The 22,300-nt window shown below is 41.2% G+C and overlaps 9 protein-coding genes across 9 annotated transcripts; 4 read left to right on the top strand and 5 right to left on the bottom strand.

The window, feature by feature from the left end:
• Nucleotides 1-517: 517 nt before the first annotated feature.
• Nucleotides 518-5,080, bottom strand: LOC128730721 (dynein light chain Tctex-type). Its single transcript, XM_053823800.1, has 3 exons — nt 4,936-5,080; nt 3,845-4,010; nt 518-1,733 (listed from the first exon to the last, which is right to left on the bottom strand). Exons 1-3 carry the CDS (start codon nt 4,954-4,956, stop codon nt 1,585-1,587), a joined length of 336 nt encoding a protein of 111 aa, XP_053679775.1. The 5' UTR covers nt 4,957-5,080; the 3' UTR covers nt 518-1,584.
• A 519-nt stretch (nt 5,081-5,599) lies between these two features.
• LOC128731226 (DNA-directed RNA polymerase II subunit Rpb4) lies at nt 5,600-6,195 on the top strand. Its single transcript, XM_053824332.1, has 3 exons — nt 5,600-5,663; nt 5,738-5,918; nt 6,021-6,195. Exons 1-3 carry the CDS (start codon nt 5,600-5,602, stop codon nt 6,193-6,195), a joined length of 420 nt encoding a protein of 139 aa, XP_053680307.1.
• LOC128731225 (gamma-tubulin complex component 5) lies at nt 6,104-9,506 on the bottom strand. The gene is made up of 4 exons (XM_053824331.1): nt 9,426-9,506; nt 7,587-9,362; nt 6,305-7,529; nt 6,104-6,245 (listed from the first exon to the last, which is right to left on the bottom strand). The coding sequence occupies exons 1-4, from the start codon at nt 9,504-9,506 to the stop codon at nt 6,202-6,204; spliced, it is 3,126 nt and encodes a 1,041-aa protein (XP_053680306.1). The 3' UTR covers nt 6,104-6,201.
• Nucleotides 9,507-9,725: 219 nt separating this feature from the next.
• LOC128721207 (uncharacterized) lies at nt 9,726-11,184 on the top strand. Its single transcript, XM_053814933.1, has 3 exons — nt 9,726-9,887; nt 9,950-10,647; nt 11,169-11,184. Exons 1-3 carry the CDS (start codon nt 9,726-9,728, stop codon nt 11,182-11,184), a joined length of 876 nt encoding a protein of 291 aa, XP_053670908.1.
• A 554-nt stretch (nt 11,185-11,738) lies between these two features.
• On the top strand, nt 11,739-15,623 carry LOC128732186 (uncharacterized). Its single transcript, XM_053825356.1, has 2 exons — nt 11,739-12,112; nt 12,182-15,623. Exons 1-2 carry the CDS (start codon nt 11,739-11,741, stop codon nt 15,174-15,176), a joined length of 3,369 nt encoding a protein of 1,122 aa, XP_053681331.1. The 3' UTR covers nt 15,177-15,623.
• A 687-nt stretch (nt 15,624-16,310) lies between these two features.
• On the bottom strand, nt 16,311-18,383 carry LOC128720734 (cleavage and polyadenylation specificity factor 73). Its single transcript, XM_053814429.1, has one exon. It carries the CDS (start codon nt 18,381-18,383, stop codon nt 16,311-16,313), a length of 2,073 nt encoding a protein of 690 aa, XP_053670404.1.
• A 274-nt stretch (nt 18,384-18,657) lies between these two features.
• LOC128730771 (probable ATP-dependent RNA helicase DDX55 homolog) lies at nt 18,658-20,672 on the top strand. Its single transcript, XM_053823849.1, has 2 exons — nt 18,658-18,762; nt 18,830-20,672. Exons 1-2 carry the CDS (start codon nt 18,658-18,660, stop codon nt 20,555-20,557), a joined length of 1,833 nt encoding a protein of 610 aa, XP_053679824.1. The 3' UTR covers nt 20,558-20,672.
• On the bottom strand, nt 20,614-20,983 carry LOC128730772 (SRA stem-loop-interacting RNA-binding protein, mitochondrial-like). The gene has a single exon (XM_053823850.1). It carries the CDS (start codon nt 20,972-20,974, stop codon nt 20,693-20,695), a length of 282 nt encoding a protein of 93 aa, XP_053679825.1. The 5' UTR covers nt 20,975-20,983; the 3' UTR covers nt 20,614-20,692.
• A 20-nt stretch (nt 20,984-21,003) lies between these two features.
• On the bottom strand, nt 21,004-21,899 carry LOC128721198 (histone-arginine methyltransferase METTL23). Its single transcript, XM_053814924.1, has 2 exons — nt 21,780-21,899; nt 21,004-21,606 (listed from the first exon to the last, which is right to left on the bottom strand). The coding sequence occupies exons 1-2, from the start codon at nt 21,897-21,899 to the stop codon at nt 21,004-21,006; spliced, it is 723 nt and encodes a 240-aa protein (XP_053670899.1).
• Between the last annotated feature and the right edge of the window lie 401 nt (nt 21,900-22,300).

Raw genomic sequence — 22,300 nt, 5'->3', positions numbered from 1 at the left:
GAATATTTCTATTTTCATTCGATTTAATAACGTCTCTCATATGTTACATTTCGACGGATGCGTAAAACTTTGCACTTGAAGTGATACCACAGAAATGCATGTAGACACATGTAGACGCTCCCGATACCCCGAAGTTTTTTCCTGCTACCCGAAGTCCTTTACTGTTAGTTATAAACGAAATCCCTCTTCGGTGGTTAAGCGTGGTTTAGCATTGTCATATGTGTTAACACTTTTTATCATTCCATCTACTATGTAATCTTTCCTTTTTCAAAATAGTTATTAAAACTATGTTTTGTAATTTTTTGTCAATATCGGACCATATCTAATGAAACATTTTTTTTATAATGTTTAGTAATATCTTTTTGTTTTTCATGAAATGAACCGTTCCTTTACAACATACATATAAATGTTAGCAAATAGGAAATTAAATTTTAAGTAACATAAGTTATCAAATTATGAAATCAAAATATTTCTTTCAATGATCAAGACACTTCAAACGCAGACCTCTAGTTCTGTGAGATTGTTCTTATATTCTATTCAATGTTCTTCATAACCATGTCACTGCTACGGAACGCTTACTACAAACTCAATCAATGGAAATAGTGCGCTTGACTTCGTAAAACATACACCGATCACAATTGATTTGGTAAATTCCTCTTCTACCACGATAACAAACCGTTTCTTAACACTTTTATTCCAGACAGCTGTGATTTTACTTGTTATACCGGATATTAATTCTGCAATATTATGTTGAAACGGACGCAAAAATGTGCTTTAGCTTCCAGCGGTTCTTAATTACTGTACTCATCTGTTTTTTTTTGTTTTTCTGATGTTTCATTCAAGTTTCCTTCACAAATGCACAGCCTAACGCGGTATACAAGCAGATCCTGATTAACGCGGATAATTTTTTCCGCGCTGAACGGGGCACTGAATGCATACAAAACATGTTAAATACAAAGTTATTACTACATGTTTATTTTTTGCTCAATCCAGGTTGTGTGGGATTTGCATGTAATTATGAGAAAAAAACAACTCCCTAAATTCATGCCCTGCAAATTATGGCTTTTGTTTTGAAGTTCTGTATTTCGTGCGCTTATTGTATATTGTTTCAACCTAGAATCCCTCAAAAATAAGCATCACGGTGAGAAATAATAGGCTTCCGTATTTTATTCCTCTTTTGAATATGACTTAAGTCGATGGAACTGGATGTTTTGATTCCACTTCCTTTAAAGCGTGTTAGTAATCAATTGTTATTGTAAATTATAGATCAATAAAAATAATTTATTATAAAATTCATAACTACTGCATTTTCCTTCATAGAAAATGGTGTCTCTCATATTCATGATACATAAAGCACAGTAAGCGGCATATTATCTTTGCGCTTTTAGTTTCGACCATACGTTTTCCTTTCATCAACAGTTCATAGTTGAATAAAAATAAGCAAACAAAAAAGATCATTCAATTAGCGGCAGAAAATTAAGGGAGAAATTTCAAATTGATCTTTTTTCTACAACTATATGCTACTGCAGAAGTTTTGCAACTCCTTCAATAGTTTATCCTAATGGGAAAATTACATTATATTTTTTATATCGAAAGTCCAAATACCGAAACGATGCAGTACATTGTCTTATTTTCCCAGCGTACAGTGCAAGAGCCATCTGTTTCGTTATTCCAATAACAGGAACTCGCCGTATGTAAGCCAGCGCCATTTTTCTGCATAATCATGCACGTTACTATTAGAAAACAAACCATAAGAGAAAAAGAGATAGAGATAAAGTGAAATATAAAAGATAAAGCAAACAATCACAACACATTAGTTAGAAAATATGCAACATCCTACAAAAAAACTATCACCCAATAAACCCTCCTATTGGACCTACTCTTACTATTATTGCGTGTTGCACGCAATCTCAAGTGTCGGAGCTCCATTGATGAACTAATATAGAGTTTCTTCGGCACCAAATATGATAGCTAACTGCAACCTCCTAATCAACCAGTCTTGGAGAAGGAAACCTAACATAAACCTGCTAAAAATCCCATCCATGCACACAAACCGCTTGTAGTTGTTTGGTCCGTTTCAATTGAAACCAGTGTTCTCCAGTACATCGGAACAATCATCCCCACTATACGAAAACTGCAAACTTTTCAGCACATCTACCATTTGACGCACTTTCTCCAAAAGAACAGTACTATTCATTAAGTACTGTTTTTTGCGTGCTTTCGTCAACCTTCTAAACCATTTAGTCATCATGGATGAAAACAGACTATTTAATTGATGAACGCTTTTGCGAGACCTTGCCATCGTCGTGTATAAAACCAAAGGATCCTCGCGATTAGCCTCAAATCATCGGTTACATCAGCAACTCATTTCAACGGACATTCGACGAAATGAAGCAGCACTTCCTTACTACCATCCTGGTCGCGGTCAGCTTGCTGACTAGCCCAACGCTTGCCCAAATCGGAGTAGGAGTAGGAGGTATCGGTGTCACTGTCCTCGGATCTTCCTCGATCATTGGTGTTACCGTGGCTACTACCGTGGCAGCCGGTGCAACAACAACCACTGCAGCTCCCACGACCACCGCTGCTGCTGCAACGACTACTGCTGCTGCTGCAACGACTACTGCTGCTGCTGCAACGACTACTGCTGCTGCTGCTACTACAGCCGCCGGAGCAACAACTGCATCCGGAACGGGAAATACGGTCGTTTTCAATATCAACGGAAGTAAGAGCCATTATCAATCTACGATTCATCTGTTTGCTGTATATATGAATGTAGCATTAATGATGTTTAAAAATATTTTTCAGGCATCGTAACAGTCGCTTCGTCCGATCAAGCTACGATTGCCGCAATTGTTGCTGCTCTCTCAACAACAACCACCGTTGCGGCGACAACAACAACAGCAGCTGCAACAACGACCACCGCAGCTGCAACAACCACCACTGCTGCTGCAACTACTGCTGCAACTACCACCACGACTGTCGCCGCAACAACCGCTGCTACCACTGCAGCTACTGCAGCGGCAACGACCACAACCACTGCCGCTGCTTCAACAACAACGGCCACCACAACTATCACGATTACGATTAACTACAACGGGCAGACGATCACCGTGAGCTCTAGCGATCCCAATCTATTGACGATCATCGCGCAGATCATGAGCAGCATGTCCACGACCATTGCCTCCGCAACCACGACTACAACAGTGAGTCCTATCATCAGAGGAGGCTGCCGCGGACATCACAGCCACGAAAGGCTTGGTTTGGGCATCGGTTTCGGGGCAGGATTCGGTCTTCGTGGAACCGGAATCGGCTTTGGCATTGGTGGAGGAATTCGAACACCGGGCATTGTCCGTCCTATCATCGGTGCGGCGGTAAACACGGCCGGCACCGTAGTCGGATCTGCAGCTAGGGCTGCTGGCAATATTGTTGGATCCGGATTGAATCTCGTCGGCGGAGCCATCGGTGGTGTGGCTAATGTTGCCAATGGAGTTTTAGGAGGAATCAGCAATGCGCTCGGAGGTGTCGGAACCGGATTACAAGCGGCTTCAAGCGGAACAATCGGTTTCCGTGCCGGATCCTCAGCTCAAATTGGTACGATGGGAGGAGCTCGTTTCGGTATCGGTAGCGGACTGTCCAGTGGTTTACTACCACGCACTGGACTTCAAGCCAATGCGCGATTGGGCTTCGGCTTCAGCGGATAATCGAACATTTTCCCCTACTCTCATTGCAAACAAAAGTCGTGATTGAGGTATAAGTTTAAAAAACAACTAAAACTAACCAGCAATAAACGAAAGAATCCATGTCGAACAAAAAGTGTATCTTATCTTTGAACATTAAAACTTACCAATATATTTATAAGGCTTCTGTAACTTTGTTAGCACGGTAAGGCAACTCTCCACCACGGATGCGGTCCAGTTGTTGACTTTGTCATGTTGATATGCGTTGCCCCCGATCGTGGTTTCTATTGCTTCCTTAATAATTTTGCTCACATCGTCCACGACGAACTGGTGCTGGTGAAGAATTAACATCATAGGTAGATCAGTGGCGGGTAAAAATCATGTTGTACTATCCACCGAATGGGAAACACTGGTATACACGTCTAATCGAATGGGATAAACTTCCGAACCAAAACCTCAACTAGAAGGAAAAGTTGATCCCGTTTCTCTCCCTGTTTCAAATGCCCCCTGTGACCTGCTTCCTTCCGGGGAGGAAGCATACGATTGAAATAACGTTGAATACAAGTTACTTCGCGCCAAAGTTTGATCAATGTTTGCCTGTGAACTGTGCATTCCCGACACAACATGTACTGCGTGTTTGCAACGAGGTCACAGCCCAAAACATTAGGAATTTCTCACATTTGCCCCGCACGTTTCGTTGCTCTAGCACGAATGTCTACACAATCCGTAAGAATTTCTTTTCCACATACAGTTTCTTATAAATAAGCTATCACTTTCGTGCCTTTGCGTTTTGCATGCCCATCCACGATCAATCATGAAAATGGCATCATCACACCTCTGCTAACACGGTACAGGGGACGCATTCCTTCACGAAATCGTCATCTTAATGGGGAAACGTTTACCAAATCTACTTTAATTAGACATAAAATTAAATGTACTTAGAATCGCACATAAATGCGAAATATAAGTAAATATGCAACTAAGTAAAACGTATTGGATGTAATTAACTTTGCAAAACACTATGCTGACTACAGTGGCATTCATTCAGTATGAAGCAGATTTATCTTTACCTCTAGCAAACATAGATTTCCTTTCGACAAAGCGACAGCTTGTAACCTCAAATAATCGTACCTCTAGAAAGAGTTTCGATTTCCCGGTATTGACGCAATATCACAACGTCAGCTGGGCATCATTTTATTGCCGCCTATGGCTATATGGTAGCCATCATCTATACCCCAAAACAGCTTCTATAACTTACTTCTTCTTTACCATCCTCCATGCTAATCGGTGCCTAATAGTTGTTTTCGACAATTTACAAGATATCACTGATTGAAATGCCAAGCACGCACAATTTTTACTGCAATATGATTAGTAATTTGTTCCGTATATCTGTCGTCCGTTCGCAACTTCTTTCTTTCTTTTTCGTAACGGAATTGAATTGACTTACGTTAGTTTACAGAATGAGCTCTGTTTCTTGATGTGATACTCGTTTATCGTATTCGTTTATACATACCTACTTGCTAACTTCTTTTGCTACATAAATTTTGTCCGCGCTCGAAACAAAAGTTTGCTGGTCAATTTACATTTGTACATGTAACTTATAATTTTCATTTTCTAAATCTCATATTGACGTGTTCATGCCATGGCGTAAGCCCGAATAAATGAATATCAACAAATAATAAGAAACGAACGTAGTGCTAAAAACAATATAGCTTGTGCATTGTGCCTCTAATACAGATGTGAAACAAAACCAACCGGTCAAGGAAATCAAAACACACCTCCAAAACATAAGCGCAAAGTATTGAAAACTATTGCAATAAAAGTATTAATTTAACATCCACACAAAAATCAAGTGATACAATTTTCAATCCAACTACCTTCGTGTTGATACGTGCTTGAAAACAAAAGAAAATTCTAGCGCAATGGCAGGATTCAACCCAGTTGATATGGTTGAGGAAGATGCGGCTGATTTGCAATTTCCGAAAGGTATGTTTGCTATCAAACTAAGGTATCGTTTGGTTCCCGTCTTATTGACTTCAAATCATACCTATTGTTGCTAGAATTTGAGAATGCCGAAACATTGCTAATCAGCGAAGTGCATATGCTTTTGGAACATCGAAAGAATCAAAACGAATCCTCGGAAGAGGAGCAGGAATTTTCAGAAGTTTTCCATAAAACGTACACTTACACGAACGAATTTCGAAAATTCCGCAACAAAGAAACTATTGCCAGTGTGAGAAGGTAATTGAAATACTTCTTCATGATTCATACTGTTCGCTATTATATGTTTACGATTTGATTTATATTCGAATGTTATATACGTTTATTTTATTTCAAAAACAGCTTGTTGATGCAAAAGAAACTCCATAAATTCGAGCTTGCGGCACTTGGCAATCTTTGCCCGGCTTCACCAGAAGAAGCAAAAGCTCTGATTCCTTCTCTAGAAGGTCGATTCGAAGACGATGAGCTGCAGCAAATACTGGACGATATTGGCACTAAACGCAGCTTACAATATTGATTTCTTTTAATAAGGTACATTGTAACTAAATGCGTCGGCCAAACCTGTGACTGTAGAAAGAATATGAGCTGATACATTCAGATGTCAAATTTCGTTTTATTATACTTACGATACAGTTTGTGTTTTCCGTATGCCTCTCGGCTGAGAAGTTTCGCTAACTGCTGATGACATTTACAGTATGTCCGTTCCAATTCATCCACTTGGGAGCTAGCAATAAAATTTTCCATCACAGTTTCGTTCTGGATATCCCCACGTGCATCCATTTCCGTATAGAGCACCGTCGAATTCCACTCATCTCGTAAAATATGCACCAAATTTAACAATCTTATGATTCCCTCCATAACTGATTTGCTGTCGTTCTGCTGGAAACAATGATCAAATATTGTGCATATGTACGTCTGGTGTACATTTATCATTTCATTCAAATTATCGGCCTTTTCTAACTTTTCATCGAGCTGTTCTCCAAACGATTGTAGTACGTGAGTCATCAGATGTGAATGAATGCATTGTACGGAAAATATCATCCAAAATTTCAACATCGCTAATCGCTTCAGAATCAAGTCAAGCATTCCAAAATTTGCATACGGAGGGCGCTTTTTTTGAGACTCGGGAAAGCGCAACATTTCCAAAGTACTGAGAGCCCACTTCACTTTTAACAAAAATCGGAACACGCTATTATAGCTCGCCATCGTTTTGTCGTTGATCATGTTACTCAAATCTTGACTTGAGTTGTAAAGTATCCGGATTTCGTCGATCGCTAGTAGCACCGTGTTTGTATCAAGCTTGAATCCGGCGGACCGATTAACTTCTACAGTGAAAAGCGACGTCATATCATCAAATCTTGAAGCTAGAATATCGTTCAACTGAATCGTGAGAAGGTAAGGATTAGCCCAGCTTTCTCCTGCTTCGACTCGCCGGAAAAGATCACTGTAGAAGTAGTCCATCAAATCACTCGCTTCCAGAAGCAAAACTTTGCGAATGTTTTTGAGATGATCCATTACATGAAATTCGTCTTTGTAAATGTACGTAACGTAGTGGTTCGCAGCCTGCCGCTTTGACTCCATGAGATTTTTTATCGCATTAAATAGTACATGCTCTAAAGGAAGTTGGAGTGTTGAAATAGAATTAAGAATCGTGTAGAGCATATACGCGTTTGAAAGATTTCTTCCCGATGATTCAGTTGGAGCAGATATCTTTTTTGCATCAGTTCCAGTTTCCCGAATACTTTCGTCTACCAACTGGAGAGTACTACTAAAAACCATCAGCAATAGATCATCATCGCTGATTTCTCGTATTTGGTTCTGAAGGCTTGTCGACATGGAATCTATATTATCCTGCAAAGAATAATCATATGAAAATATTAATTTGACTCAAGAGTCATTACATTTTACCTTAATGTCGATATCCAATGTGTGCTCTTTTTCACTCTCTTCTGTCAGGGCAGGAATTTCGGTACGAAATTGTTCTAGCTCATTTACGATTGTTTCGGGAAAATGCATGTAGATCAAATGTTCATCTCTTCCCTGCTCTTTTCGCATATCACTAATCCTATCCAACCCATTCAAAATGTTCAAAGTATAACCGGCTTCCAGCGAGTGGTGCAGTAGCAGCTTTATGATTGGGTCATTTTCGATGACCTCCGAAACCGCTGAGCTAACATAAAAGGATCGTATTTTGCATTTGGAGAATAATCTAGCTTGATATCCAGTTACCAGACCAGCAGAAGAGTTTTCGGCATATGTTTTCTCAACAAGAAACTCCTCCCGCCAATCATCAAGCCGGCCCTCGGTCCACCACGTGTCAATCATATTCATGTAACATTTCAAAGCAGCCATGAGAAGAGCAAAGGCAAGGTTCCCTTTCTCTAAGTTGGCACTAAGCTTTACGCTTCGAAAAAGGCCGGACAGTAAATGAGCTACCGCAATATGCGCAGGAAATTTGGTCCAGTCCAGAACAGAAAACTTGTGAATATCGTACAGTTTCTTTAGAACAAACAATTCCGGTTCTAATTCATGGAACAGTTTTATGATAGTATACGTTTTTCCGGGTTCCTGTTTCATAAGTTCTTTTTCTGTGTTTATCATTACCGCTTCCATATGATCCAGGAAGCTCTTTACACCGGCCGCGTAACATTCGAAAGAGTGAGGTGCAGGAAACGTTTTGGTGGTGTGCTCTAGAATGCCTTGACAAAAGTTCCGTAAACGATACGCAATAGTCATGTATTCGGTGAAATTCAGCAAAAAAGTTTGTATGCCATGTTCTGTGGTGCTGGCTAGTGAAACATTTGAATTTATCCATATCTGATCGTCGTCGATGCGGAACAGTTTACAATCGACTGGGTTGGTGAACATCCATACAATTTCCCTCAACACGCAATACTCAGACACGGTGGAGACTGGCTCTGTTTTGAGAAACCCATGCGATGCTTTGACAATGCGATCAGTCCAAAAATCGCAAAATGTAGCTCCTCTGTGGTCGCTGTTTACATTAACTTTGTACTGAGGTTCCGTCCACCAGGTCATTTGAACATTTTCTTGCAACCATTCAGTGCCAAGCTCACTGAAGGTTTGATAAATTTGCTCCTGCTTTGGAGGTTCAATTTTGTTGAAAACAATTACATCAGTTGATTTAACAGACACATTATCCTGCTGTTTTACAATTTCTGACGATTCAAGATCCTGTGGAATCTTTTCGTTGTTGTGAGAGTTTTCTTCCAAATCACTCCAATCGCTTAGCTCTGTGTCTTCGTTATCGTTTCCTATTGAAAGTGGAAGATTCTCAGCCAGCAATTCCGCAATCAGTTCTTCCCTTTCTTTATCTTGCACCTGTATTTCCGTCGGTTCGGGTTCGAAAAGAAGTATACCTTCTCCCGTTCGTAATCGTTCCTTTAGAGCTCCTATGGGATTGTAAGCTACAGTAAGCAGGAACAAAAGCACAGCCCAATGGATATCATGAACATAGTGATCCATGCACGTCGGATCATTGATTAATTCTTCGTAGCACTGACGCAGTTGAGCAGCCTCGTTTGTAAAATTTCCTATTTCCATATTCTCTATAACCGCTTCGATCTTTCGGCGTATTTCATGGCTGTTGACGGATAGATATCGATCCGATCTGATCGTACCTATGGTGAAATTATGACAAAGTCTGTAGTTTTCCTCCGACTCCTAAAATGCAACATTTTATAGTTAGGCGAACGAGTCAAATGTAACAGCTGGAAAAATCCTTGCCTTGAAACCGGTCAACGATTTTATCAAATCTGGAACATTTTGCAATATCAAAGCTTCCACCTCAGCTAGTACTATTGACATTTTTGTGTCGATAGTAATTTCTTTATCACTGCTACGCACTTTCAGAAAGTACAGGTAGATCAAAATAGCCGATGTTACCTATTATTTTTGGTTTACGATTTAGTTCCATAGATCTTGACACTAATTGTCAAATTAAATTTCCTGCGCTGACATTTGTTTGATTCATATGTGCGCCAAAAGCTACACTGGTGCAGTACTGGCTGTGTTTAGTGAAATGCGATGGAGCTGTATTTTCAATATAATTGTTCCTGTAGCAATGAAAAAAAGTTAAACGTTAACAAAATGCACGATTCTTACCACCAAAGCCGATTGAAGGAAAGTTCAAGTTGTATCATTGATCGATCCTGGGATGAAACTGACATTGAAATCCTCTCAACGATGGTAAGTGTGTACGGGGATATCATTTAAAATTAATAATTTCTTCAATTGTTTATTTTTTTTAGACGTTTTTCCTCCATAAATTGAAAAAGTCGACGGATATATCTGAGTGCACTAGTACCAAGACAGCTAATAATACTGGACATACTTTACCCATCAACGAAGCAAATTTTTCAATCCTAAAAAGTGTTGATGAGCGATCAGCTTTAAAAAACTACTGCATTTGCGATCAAATAGCTCAAAACTTAACTATCATACTTGATGCGGGATTGGCGGAACTGAACACGGAGCCGATAGATGAAGAATCCTTGCTCGAGAAAGTGCTTCTCTTAAAGCCATACGTTTTTAAATTCGAGCATAACATTTCGTTGCGGAATTTTTTCATTCGATCATGGAAACAAGCCATTCGTTTTTATCTCCCTAGACTGATCAATGAGCTTTCTCAGGTATATCCTCAATTTTTGCATTCTACCATGAGAGCACTAATGCAACTCGACTATTTAGATTATTCAACGCTTAAGAACATGAGTGAATTTCGATTTATTTCACGATGTCTCACTGTAAGCGGATCTTTTTATGTGATTCTCACCTATCTTGCAGAGCAGGATCGAAAACGAACCCAACCGTTGGTTACAGCTTGTGTTCGATTTTCCAAGGAAGAGCTCTCTAATAAGGAATATTATGAACTATTTCCCTTGAGACTCCGACCTTTCATTATCATAATGAGTGAGATCATCAATCCTCAAGATCCGGATGCGAATTCGTCGGTTAATCATTTAAAAAGCTTACACCCTGAAGACTATGAAATTTTAACAATGATTTTCCCTGTATTACGTTCGCTAGAAATGATATGATTTGTGATATTTTTTCAATGCCTTTTTAAAACCATGTTACGCCTAACGTTAAAGGAGAATAGCTGTTTTAATCCTAGTCATTAATAAAAATCAGCGCAACATTTGTAAATTTGTCTGTTATTTGTTTTAGGAACACAGTTGTTTGTATTTTGATTTCTTGTCAAACTGGACAAAATCATTTTTACTGAAGCTCCATCTGACCGCTTTAGTTTGACAGCAACATTCAGAAAAGCTATTCACAACATCACACTGTTGTTCCGCGAGTTCGAAGTGATGCGACGCTGTATTTAATCGGAGTTTTGCTTGTTTAAGATAAATAAGGACTTATTCATCACATGTTTTGCACACTGTACGCAACTCGTTACATCAACGTTATCAAGTGAAATAGTGTTTTCTCAGATAAGACAAAATCTTTCCTTCCTGTGCGTAGGATACTGGCAGTATAAGGTTTTAAGTCGTATTCTGAACAATTTTCTTCTACCTTTTGGGTGAGTGTACATCGCATCATCTGAATACGAATCGAAAGCCATTCCTGGTTCCTAATTGTCACGACTCATAATGATACGCTATTATCGTACATTGTATTATCGCTGACGTAGCGATGATCAAACAACAACGCAGTACTGAGAAGAGAGCAGCTGTTTTTTTAGTTCTCCAGTTACTGCTTTCTGCTTGTTAGGGCATGGGCGAACCGAACAAGCGGCTGAAGCATACGTCAAAGCACAAGATCCGATTGCGTTGCTTCTCTCTTTACTTTTGCATTCCTCCCACACAACTCCCACAGCCACATACTCTTTTATCGGTCAATGTAAACAAAAAGTCCTGTTATGATTGCATCCCCGTTTCTTCTCGTATCTAGAGCTTACACGGTTTGAAAGTTGTTACTGATTTCACACATGTAACACTCTACTTTTGCGCTACTTTTCTCGTCGGATAGCCATGGATAATGACTGAGCGGTGTTCCATTGAAGAATCAGTCTGAAGCATCGGAACTGCTAAGATGCCCCAGTCGACGACCAATAAGCATAAAGCAGCCGCAAAGCTGTGTGGTTCACAACAGCTCCCGTTGGATTCCACCGCCAGTATGGCAAGTGATTCGAGACTTTCAACCTTAGCGATCGGCAGTGGGCATGGAACCAGTGTAGCACCGAGATCTAGACCGAAACCAACGCAACAAACTTCGACAACTCCGTCGATGGGGCTCACGCTTGCCGCCGTGTCGTTGAATCCCTCACCAAAAAACGTCATCTCGCCAATTCCTGCGGCTGTTATAGATTGTGACAAGTTTGTGGTCAACTTTGATGATAAATTTCTCGGCGCCTCGATTCCGAGAAACAGCCCAATTGTAACGGAAATCGACACAACTAGTTTTAAGTAAGAATACTAAATATTTACAGTAAGGTTTATAGTACTAATTGTTTTACACATATACGCTTTTCCAAGGTTTACCGTACCTTCAGCAACTGTTTCACCTGCCACTATATTGTCGCCATTTGAGCAAGATTCGATGTCTACTTCCACCACAATGTCTATTCGTCCACGGCCAACGGTGTTGTCACATTCGCAACAGCACATTTTGAGCAATTCAAACAGTGAAAAATCGCTCGTCTCTCCTTTGTCAGGCTCATCAACGTGGAATCCATTTGGGGATGCATCTCCCTTTAGTCCCATCTCAACGCTAACGGAAGATCAACTGTTTGGCGCAGAATTTGATAAGTTACGTCTTGAAGGCAGCCAAACTTCTATTGTGACTTCACCAGAGGAGATGAAATCCGATCGTTGCATATCATACTGGGGATCCCAACGCCGATCCTTATCTCAGGCCATTTCCACTGGTATGATTGCAACAAACGGAGGCTTATCGGGGAAAGATTTGTTGTCACTTGATGAAGACCCCTTCGGTTCTGCTCCATTCACGCTTCCAAAGCGTTTTAAACAGAAAAGTGGATCGTCCAAACTGGCCTCTAAAATAAGTGACCGTTGGCGACATGCCGTTGGTAGCGGCCATGGCGGAGGCAAGGAGAGTTTGATAGAAAACACTCCTACGGAACCATACCGCAACGGCATTGATGTTGGAACGGGTAGTAATCACAAGGAGATTGCCATCGACAAATCAGTGCTCGGACCAAAGAATCTTAAACTAGACGATCTTATTAGCAGCGGTGAAAAAGGATCACCTAGTTTCATAAAACTTCCATTGGATGATCGCAACAAGTACGAAAAACTCAATTCCAACGACATTACATCGGATGATAGCGATTCCGAATTTTACGTAGAGTCCATCGGATCTATTTCCGCTACCGCCGGTGGTATGGTCGGTGGAGGAGGTGTTTCGGGAATCGGGCACTTGCACAACAGCACTAGCAGTGGTTGTTCAAGTGCGAAAAAGCAAAGCTTTAAACAATTTGTGGAGAGCAACATTCCTGAAAAATTGCAGGCAGTGTATCATAAGGTGGACAAGGGCCAAATGAAAAATGTACAGCTAGTGAAAAAACTGCGTAGCAAAGTAATTCAAGCAAGCAAAGAACCTACGACAATCGCGGGAAGATCAGTCAAGGCTGATAATAAGCGCCAGGGGAAAAAGAACGGTAGTCGACAAGAGCCAAACGCCCCTGATATTGCCTCGGATGATGATTCAATCGGTTCGGCATCAGATCTCCGCGCGAATGATGATTTTCCTGAAGGCGACGAGCCAGCCATTAAAGCTCCAGCGAATGGTCCAACACGCAGAAAGCCATTCAACCGGGGAACTTTTGGTGGTGAAGGAAGTGTCGATGATTGCATCAGCGAGAGCATCAAAACGTGCGGTTCAAGTGCCTACCATGCTGAATGTGAAAGTGTTACTACAAACGAGGACAATACGAGCCGAGTAGTGATGCGGGTGCGTGTTAAAAAACGAGAACATGTTGATTCAAAGCACAGCGTTATCGATGAAGACGACTCTGCTGAAGATGATATGATTCAGGGTGAGAAACCGCTTCTGTTGGACGATGAATTAGATTATGAATCGGCTGCTGAGAATAACACGAGCGGCGAAGAAATCCTAATGGATCCATTCACGCCCGAGGATGAAAATTTGCCCATAAAGCAAGAATGTCTAGATGATGATGATGCAGACGCTGAGTTAGATCCGTTCGCCTTGGCACCTTTTCGGAAACCGTTCGTATCGAAGCGCAATAGTGGCACTAGATTTATACCAGAAGTACATTCCATTCCGGAACACTGTGCTGCTGGAGGAGTAGACTTCTTGCCACAAGAATTCATGGCGTCGACGCCGATCAAATCAGCTGGTTCGAACGTTGAGGCCACATCTTCAATGTGCGGTGATTTTTTTAATCGTAATACTGATACAACACCTCAGCCCACAACGCCACAACGTGAAACATCCCCTAGCGCTCGTAGGGATCTTTTTGATTTGGAACCGTTTCCCGCGACGCCAATTGCCCCGATCATCGTACCTGTGGTTTCGCTTGGAATTGCTGCATCAACATCCCCGGTGATAGTTTCACCACCGATACCAACGATAGTTAATGCAGCAACACAATCCTCAAAAACCCCAATAACAACTGCTCAGGAAACGCTAGTCTCACGGATCACACACGAATCTGGTGGTGTGACTTTGACTCACATCATACCTCACACAACCTCATCTGGTGCAAATATCTCTTTTATGCCAGTCCTGTCATCTGCTGCAACCACGTCGCCTTCACCACCATCCATCCTAATTGCTAATCAAAACCAGCAGTTAGTTGCTCATCCTAAAGCGCACTACAGCAACCATTATAATATAGCAGGGTCCCAGCAGTCAATGTCAGCAAGACAGACTTACATAAACTTCAGCCAAATTCCATTGCAAAACGTTAATTGTGTGACACCAGATAACAACTATGTTAATTTCTGTCCAGATGGCGAAGATGACGACGATGTGCGTAATCTCAAGTCGGACGATTATGACGACAACAGTAGCGACGTGGTTGTGAAGGTTTCGTCCAAAGGATTTTTGACCAAAAAGCAGAAAGTGAAGTATAATCATTTGCAAGAGAAAAGCAGCTCAACCGTTAGTCACGAAGAACTCACCAGCACGCTCGGGCAAAAAATGAAAGCTAACGTCAGTGGATATCGTAAGGCTGTTTTAGATAGTGGCATAGGGAACGTTGGAAAGAGTAAAAAAGACGATTCGTCAAAACAACACAAAGGAAACACCAAAGCTGGCTCCAAAACAATGGGATTCAGTAATATGAGCTTTGAGGACTTTCCTTCGGATGAACTGGCGGACGAAGCTACAGGAGCAGCGGATGGTGCACGCTTAACGACGGGAATCGTCAGTGGAAAACTAATGAAAATGGCACCATTTGAAGTCATTCGCAACGAAAAGATGCTTCTCGAAGCGGAGAAAAAGTTCGGCTCATTAAAACGTCGTAGCAATCCGTTTTCCTGATTGTACACCGAAGGATACAAGAAAAGAAAGTGAAGAATAGCAGCTATATGTTCCTAATGTAAGGCTACCAACGAATTAATTTATTTAGACTTTATTCTGTACAATTTACCATGCTTTGATGTCGGACCAATCGGCTGCTGTAGCACGATTTCAAATCCTCAAAGTGGATGTTGTAGTTCGCATTGAAATTCATTGAGTATTGATCAAAAATTCTGTAAGAAATAAATAGCATGTTTACAATTCTTAAAAAGAAGGCATGGCATGCACTGAACCAAGAGACTGGACTGCTTCGTAATGTTGAGTGAAAATTAGTACTTTCAAGTTAGCGAATACATATGAACGCGCACCGTAAGGAATTTCACCAGATTCGAATAGCACACACTATGAGAAAGAGCACATACTCGTTTCTTAAGGTAATATTATTTTTCAAAACATAACTGACACATAGCATTAGTCCACTATACAAAAATAGCGTTATACTCTTCTAGAGAGTATGATAGGGGATGTCCTGACCGTATGTATTATGTTGTTTTAGCGTAAGATATTTATTATTTTTCATGTCAAGTCAGACGGCTGAGCCCGTCCTTTAGATGGTAAGCTTGTTAAGTAATCTACTTGCATTGCCCATTATTGAACAGAGATCAGTATTATCGACCCAAGGTAATACGCGATATGCATTTCTCCGCAGCATTTTGTCATTATTATTTTTCACACATACACAATTATTGATATTCATAAAGGAACGAGTGCCGTCGATAAAAGGCACATGAAAATATGCAAAAAACATAGAAGTATAATGCATAGATAAAATACATGTGCGGAGCTGTATAAAAGATATAAAATTTATATATTCACTAATAGACATGTGTTTTATTTTTGAAATTTTGTTGTTAAATCTATTGTGCATACTGCCTACTTCTACCGAAAAAATCAAATGTGTGTTCTACGGCTACAAAACGCTTTATACGGCACTTTTTCCGATCTGATGAGGCTTCTCTTGAACTGTTCGACCTGCGGATGAACTGTTTGAACGCTTATATAAAAAAGTTCGGCGTTGCTTTTTGCTATTAATGGACTTTTTATTCAATGATTATTTACTCTACAATTTCTATCGTTGAATGATGTAAATGAATCTTACAGCAGTAAACTTTGTCGTAACTTCCTTACGGTCATGTAAACCGTTTGGTACAATTGCTCATCCTGATCACACTCAATTTCATGAGTCTGCAAATTAATTACAATCCGCTTGCCACGAACGGTCACCGTCAACTTGTCAGAGTCGATGAACTTGTCCATCGATTGCTCCCCGAATAAGTCCTGAAGCGTCTCGATTAGACAATTTTGGTAGTGTTTCTCATCCACCTTCGACATCCGTGTCCCGACGACGCTGCTACCGGCAATGTCGCACTGTAGAAGACAAGCCATCACCATATCGGCGTACATATCATTCACTGGGGTTGCTTGCCATTCTAGTGTTACAATCTTTCCATCTGCCGTTAGTTCAATGCAATCACACACACGTAATCTGGCTGTAGCAGTACTACCCTCGATCAATGGGCAGTCAGTAACAGATCCTGGTCCTCCAGCGCGTTCCAGTAGTAACTTTAATACAACTGTCGATCCAGGCCAATGAATGCTTTGCTTTTGTGTAACAATCGACATGCTCATATCTGTGTATTTAGAAAGATCCGTAGGAGCAAGTAGATGGTACTTGAATTCCCGTTTAACCAAAACACCGCTTAAGCGCTGGTTATCCGCAGGCTCGCCAACAGCTAGCGTTCCCATTACTTTTGCAGTTTTCTCACCACGGAAATATAACTCGACAGGTTGCGTGTTACGCGGATTATGAAAAGTGATTTGGACCTTTGCATTGGCTTCATACTCTCGCATTAAAGCAGATTTGAGACGTCCCATCTCATTCTGCTCCCCATGTACCAGTACCACGTGGGTAGGTTGCAAAAGTCGAATAAACTCGCTCGTTTGCTGGTAGTCAGTGTGAGCCGAAAAAGAGATGTAATCTACAGACATGTTAAGCGGTAACTTTTGTCCATTCATGCTCGTAATTTCTTCTGGTTCGAATAAGATCGTCTTCGCTAGCGTTCCCTCGACACAATAGCCAGCGATTATGACGCCATTTTTTGGATCCGTGCACCACGATTCGAACAACTCTCTTGACAACCCGCTCTGCATCATGCCGGGCGATGCCATAACAACGCAAGGGCCTACATCGTCGAAGTGGTCAATACCTTTTAGATTCGAAATGAACCGAAACACGAATGGATTATTTATGGCGATTTGTCGGCGGATTTTATCATTCATTGCGTTTATATACGTTTGATACACAGCCATACATTTCTTCGCAAGCGATGAAGCATAATAGATCGGTATCTCTTGAAGATCCGGATTCTGGCTCCAGTATTCATCCAGGATCAATAACAGCTCCTGCGCCCTGCCAAGAGCAAACACCGGAATCAAACATCGCCCACCTTGGGTGACGATCTTCTGTACAAGCGAGGTGAAACGGTTTTCTCTATCTTCTCGTTTTTCGTGGATATGTGTACCGTACGTTGATTCGGTGATAAGCACATCAGGCCGCATCGCCGGTATTTCGGCTGCCATCAGATGCCGGTCTTCTTGTCGCGAAAAGTCGCCAGTATAGAGTACACGTATACCTGCAATTTCGATCATAAACATTGCAGCCCCAAGAACGTGCCCTGCGTTATAGGCCCAGAATCGTACTCCCAAGATATCACGTTCTTCGTGAAAGTTTATCGTTTCGATCTTTTCCATGCTTGCCTCTAGGTCAGCTTCGGTGTAGAGCATTTGATCGGTGGAAATATTACTGACTTTGATGTAATCGGACAGCATCCATCTATAGATCGCCTTAGTAGCATGTGTCATGAAACATCTGCCTTTGAATGAAGTCTTCTGCAAAAACCATGGTAATGCTCCGCAGTGATCCAGATGAAAATGAGAAATAAATAGCAGATCGATCTGATCCGCATCAATAAGGTCGACGAACGGAAGTGCGTCCATGCCGGATAATCCCGGGTGGATGCCACAATCGAGCATGATTTTTTTCCCTTTGAATTCAAGCATGATGCAGGAGCGTCCTACTTCCTGGCCAGCACCTAGAGGTCGTATTACCATCAAATCACTTTCCTCCTTCAGAAGGCGCGAGCCATTAGAAGCTCTCTTGTGTGCCATGTCTCCGGTATTGTACTATCTGCACTTGGGAATGATGTAGAAGAAACTACGCTATCGTTTACTAAAGATTTATTTTGATACACTTCTGCAGCTTGCCGGTCCGTCAACAAAACGTCAACTGAGACCCGCTGTCAAACGGCTCATGTGCCTGAAATAAAAGCACGTGCAAATACAAAATATTTATATTTTTGATGTAGGCGTACATGATTGCAACATTTCTTTCAACTTGTAACGCCGTATAGTAATAAGCATAAAAGGGCACTTTTATTAGAAAATGTCCCGACCTTCTGCGAAATGGACCGATCTGTCCCCTGCTCTAAGTGCTCCAGTGCTCGAAGTTATCGATAGTCTTGGATTTAAGAAAATGACGCCAGTTCAGGTACGCCTGTATGCTTTTTCGAGCAGAAAAAATGTTGATTTCACTAATCAAACTATAATTCTTGCAGGCCGCATCGATTCCTTTGTTTATGTCCTACAAAGATGTTGCTGCAGAAGCTGTAACAGGATCAGGGAAAACTTTGGCTTTCCTCGTCCCATTGCTCGAGCTACTATTGAAACGACAACAGAATGAGCCATGGAAAAAACATGAAATCGGAGCCGTTATCGTTTCACCGACGCGCGAATTAGCCTCCCAAATCCATGACGTATTATCCGAGTTTTTAACTCACAAACATTTTAGTTGTTTTCGACAGAAAACGCTGATTGGAGGGAACTCTGTTGAAGAAGATGTTGCATCGATCGTGAAGGAAGGGGCCAACATAATAATAGCTACACCAGGTCGGCTTCAAGATCTGTTTGAACGGAAGGGCGATCTTAAACTTGCAGCGAAAGTGAAAAACTTGGAGTTGCTTGTGCTTGACGAAGCGGACCGCTTGCTAGATATGGGGTTTGAAGCAACAATCAACACCATTTTAGCATACCTTCCAAGACAACGTCGCACCGGATTATTTTCTGCAACCCAGACAAAGGAAGTGAAAGATTTAATGCGAGCAGGTCTCCGCAACCCAGTGTTGGTTAGTGTTCGAGAGAAAGCTACCTCTAGCACACCAAAATTGTTGCAAAATTATTATATTATAGTTGAACCAGATAAGAAATTAGTTGCTTTGTTGGAGTTCATCCGCGAGCGAAATATAAAGAAAGCTATGATTTTCTTTCCCACGTGTGCATGCGTTGAGTATTGGTCCATTGCCATGACAGACCTTGCTGTATCTACACAGGTGTTGGCATTACACGGGAAAATGAAATCTCAGCGAAATCAAATTCTGAGAACATTTCGAGATGCAGACAATGCACTGTTACTATGTACTGACTTACTCGCTCGCGGTGTTGATATCCCAGAAGTTGACTGGGTTCTTCAGTGGGATCCTCCATCCAACGCGGCCGCATTTGTGCATCGAGTAGGACGTACTGCACGCCAAGGATGCGAAGGAAATGCCCTTATCATGCTGTTACCCACCGAGGATGCGTATGTAAACTTTTTAGAACGTAATCAAAAGGTTTCGTTGAAGCAGATATCTCTTGAGATTAACGAGCATAATCTATCGGAAACATTGAAAACGTTGCACCACCTACAGGTCAAAGATCGTGCTACGTTCGATAAAGCGAACAGAGCCTTTGTGTCGCATATTCAGGCATATAGTAAACATGAATGTAATTTGATCCTACGTGTAAAAGATCTTGATCTGGGTAAAATGGCAACTTGTTACGGACTGCTGCAACTTCCTCGCATGCCCGAGATGAAACAACATTTCAAGGAGACATTTCGCGGTCCTGAGAACGCAGTGGACGTGTGGAAGCTTTCCTACAAAGATAAACAGAAGCAAGCATCATTCCAGGAAAAGATGAAAATCTACGCTGAAACCGGCGAATGGAAAGGGAAGAAGAAAATTATACGGAAGAAATCTATACCCTGGGAAATGGCTAATAAAGCCCGAGATGAAAAAAAAGAAAACCGTAAAAAACGAAAAGAAATCAAGCAAAAACGGAAACTCGCAAACGAGGCTGGAGAAGCTATGCCGATAAAGAAGAAACGAAACAAATTCTCGCAGGAAGATCTCGAAGAACTTGCGAATGATATTCGTTTGCTGAAAAAGGTTAAAAAAAAGAAAATAACCGAAGAAGAGTATGATGATGAGATGGGTTTAGAGGATGATAAAATGGAAGAATCAGATTAATTTGGAACCACGTGGGCGACAGTTTAAAGCTAAATATAACTTCTATTCAATGAAATCATATAAAAATTGTTCACATTATAGCGCTTAACATTTATCTCTATTATTTGTGGTGAAATCACCCTTATTCTTTTTCCTTCATGAAGAGGCAGGCTGTAAGTCTAGAACACGTCCTTCTAGAACGTGCAATCTGTTGTTGGTGGCATTGGTGTAGCCCTCGCGCGTACTGAACACGATAAATCCGTACCCACGACTGATTCCAGTGGTCTTGTCATAAATCACGTTAGTCGAATGAACATGCCCGTATTTGGAAAAGTACGATTTTAGCTCCTTCGTACTGACCGTCCACGGAAGATTGCCAATGAATAACTTTTGAACTCCACGGGCAATCGTGCTAGCAGCAGCCGTTGTGGAAGACATGATGATATATAGAACTTATTGATGGCTAACTAGGCTACCGTTTTTCGTACAATTTCCAGCAAATGAATGGTATGGTTTCCCATTAATTCCTGAGGATCGATGTCGAGGTCCTCGCTGAGATTGTTCAAGTTTATCACGGAACACGCTAGATCCCACTTTTTTAGCAAATTTTCGATACACCAATCTGCACTTCGCTCTTGATAGGTGCAAAGGAATTTCGCGCTAGGGTTTGTTTCTAATATAAATGAAACAGTCACTAGAATATCTTCAAAAACCGACGGATCATAAAATACATCTGAACCAAGGATCAAATCTACCGGTCCTAGCTGCAACACTTGGTCCACGAACAGCCCCCACGTAAGACCGATAACTTCGATGTCCTTTCCAGGACCGGGTATAAGATTGTTCAGCCGGCAGCAACGTTCGATGTGCTCCAAGGTTTTTGGTAACGTACTGCAATCGCTAAGTGTTACGTGAGCTCCGCATTTTGCAGCCAGCAATCCGGGTAATGCCGTCCCTGCACCTATCTCAAGTATACGAGTGTTGATCAGTGAGAGGCGTCGTTCCCAGAGAAACCAAGCTAGAATTGGTGCAGAAGGCCAGGTATAAAAGGAGTATCCTGGCAAAGGAAGCTGTAATGGAGATGATTTTTTGGGTTAACTCCTCTGCTATCAAATATGCACTGAAGCGCAAGGAATTGTGCGCGGTTTGACATATCACCAGACGTAAGCGTCAGCCAAACAATGCCAGTTCCTCGGATAATCCTATGAAATCATGTTAAGCTGCGATCTATCGCCTGACCTACCTCCGGTATGAGTATTTCTACATTTTCCCCACTGCACGTTGAGCTGTCTCTGGATTTACTTCCAAACACAAACCTTTTTATCTGTTCGCCATCGTTTTCCATTTGTTGAAATTTGGTCATTTTCGTCCTACCTGGCCGTTGTTTTGGCGTGAAACTCCCACTCCGAGAGGTTGGTTTAAAAACTGACAACTTTCGAAATATGCACGGATCTGCGAAACAATGATTATGTTAATGCCAAATAATGTTATTTTTTAGGAAAAATTTGTGTTGGAATTAAAGTAATTGTGTTCATTTTAAATCAATTGTTATTTTAATTGTCAATTTAATTCAATTGAGTTCACATTGAACACTAGAAAAAATACCAATTCCAAAAATTTCGTTGCTGGAACCAACTTGTATACCAATGAAGAATGTCTCATATTTTGAAAAATTGCTCAACCTGGTTCCCTCAACCTGAATCTGACGCGTTGTACAGTGGACACAAAAGCAGTAAATAAAACTGAATGCAATAGCATTAGTAG

Source organism: Anopheles nili, chromosome 2 (genome assembly GCF_943737925.1).
Source record: "Anopheles nili chromosome 2, idAnoNiliSN_F5_01, whole genome shotgun sequence".
Lineage (NCBI taxonomy): Eukaryota > Metazoa > Arthropoda > Insecta > Diptera > Culicidae > Anopheles > Anopheles nili.
This window is presented reverse-complemented; position numbering and strand designations above follow the sequence as displayed.

Bases quoted from the DNA above. Each gene is read 5' to 3' on its own strand.
- LOC128721198 (XM_053814924.1), bottom strand. From the start codon at position 21,899: ATGACCAAATTTCAACAAATGGAAAACGATGGCGAACAGATAAAAAGG. The intron at 21,607-21,779 runs GTAGGTCAGGCG...TCTCCATTACAG, and splicing joins TAGAAATACTCATACCGGAG to CTTCCTTTGCCAGGATACTC.
- LOC128731226 (XM_053824332.1), top strand. From the start codon at position 5,600: ATGGCAGGATTCAACCCAGTTGATATGGTTGAGGAAGATGCGGCTGAT. The intron at 5,664-5,737 runs GTATGTTTGCTA...TATTGTTGCTAG, and splicing joins TGATTTGCAATTTCCGAAAG to AATTTGAGAATGCCGAAACA. The intron at 5,919-6,020 runs GTAATTGAAATA...TTTCAAAAACAG, and splicing joins ACTATTGCCAGTGTGAGAAG to CTTGTTGATGCAAAAGAAAC.
- LOC128720734 (XM_053814429.1), bottom strand. From the start codon at position 18,383: ATGGCACACAAGAGAGCTTCTAATGGCTCGCGCCTTCTGAAGGAGGAA.
- LOC128730721 (XM_053823800.1), bottom strand. From the start codon at position 4,956: ATGGAGGATGGTAAAGAAGAA. The intron at 4,011-4,935 runs GTAAGTTATAGA...ATTCTTCACCAG, and splicing joins TGGAGGATGGTAAAGAAGAA to CACCAGTTCGTCGTGGACGA. The intron at 1,734-3,844 runs GTAAGTTTTAAT...GTTTTCTAATAG, and splicing joins GAAGCCTTATAAATATATTG to TAACGTGCATGATTATGCAG.
- LOC128731225 (XM_053824331.1), bottom strand. From the start codon at position 9,506: ATGTCAATAGTACTAGCTGAGGTGGAAGCTTTGATATTGCAAAATGTT. The intron at 9,363-9,425 runs GCAAGGATTTTT...GTTGCATTTTAG, and splicing joins AATCGTTGACCGGTTTCAAG to GAGTCGGAGGAAAACTACAG. The intron at 7,530-7,586 runs GTAAAATGTAAT...TATTCTTTGCAG, and splicing joins CATTGGATATCGACATTAAG to GATAATATAGATTCCATGTC.
- LOC128730771 (XM_053823849.1), top strand. From the start codon at position 18,658: ATGTCCCGACCTTCTGCGAAATGGACCGATCTGTCCCCTGCTCTAAGT. The intron at 18,763-18,829 runs GTACGCCTGTAT...TAATTCTTGCAG, and splicing joins AGAAAATGACGCCAGTTCAG to GCCGCATCGATTCCTTTGTT.
- LOC128730772 (XM_053823850.1), bottom strand. From the start codon at position 20,974: ATGTCTTCCACAACGGCTGCTGCTAGCACGATTGCCCGTGGAGTTCAA.
- LOC128721207 (XM_053814933.1), top strand. From the start codon at position 9,726: ATGGAGCTGTATTTTCAATATAATTGTTCCTGTAGCAATGAAAAAAAG. The intron at 9,888-9,949 runs GTAAGTGTGTAC...TATTTTTTTTAG, and splicing joins TTGAAATCCTCTCAACGATG to ACGTTTTTCCTCCATAAATT.
- LOC128732186 (XM_053825356.1), top strand. From the start codon at position 11,739: ATGCCCCAGTCGACGACCAATAAGCATAAAGCAGCCGCAAAGCTGTGT. The intron at 12,113-12,181 runs GTAAGAATACTA...CGCTTTTCCAAG, and splicing joins ATCGACACAACTAGTTTTAA to GTTTACCGTACCTTCAGCAA.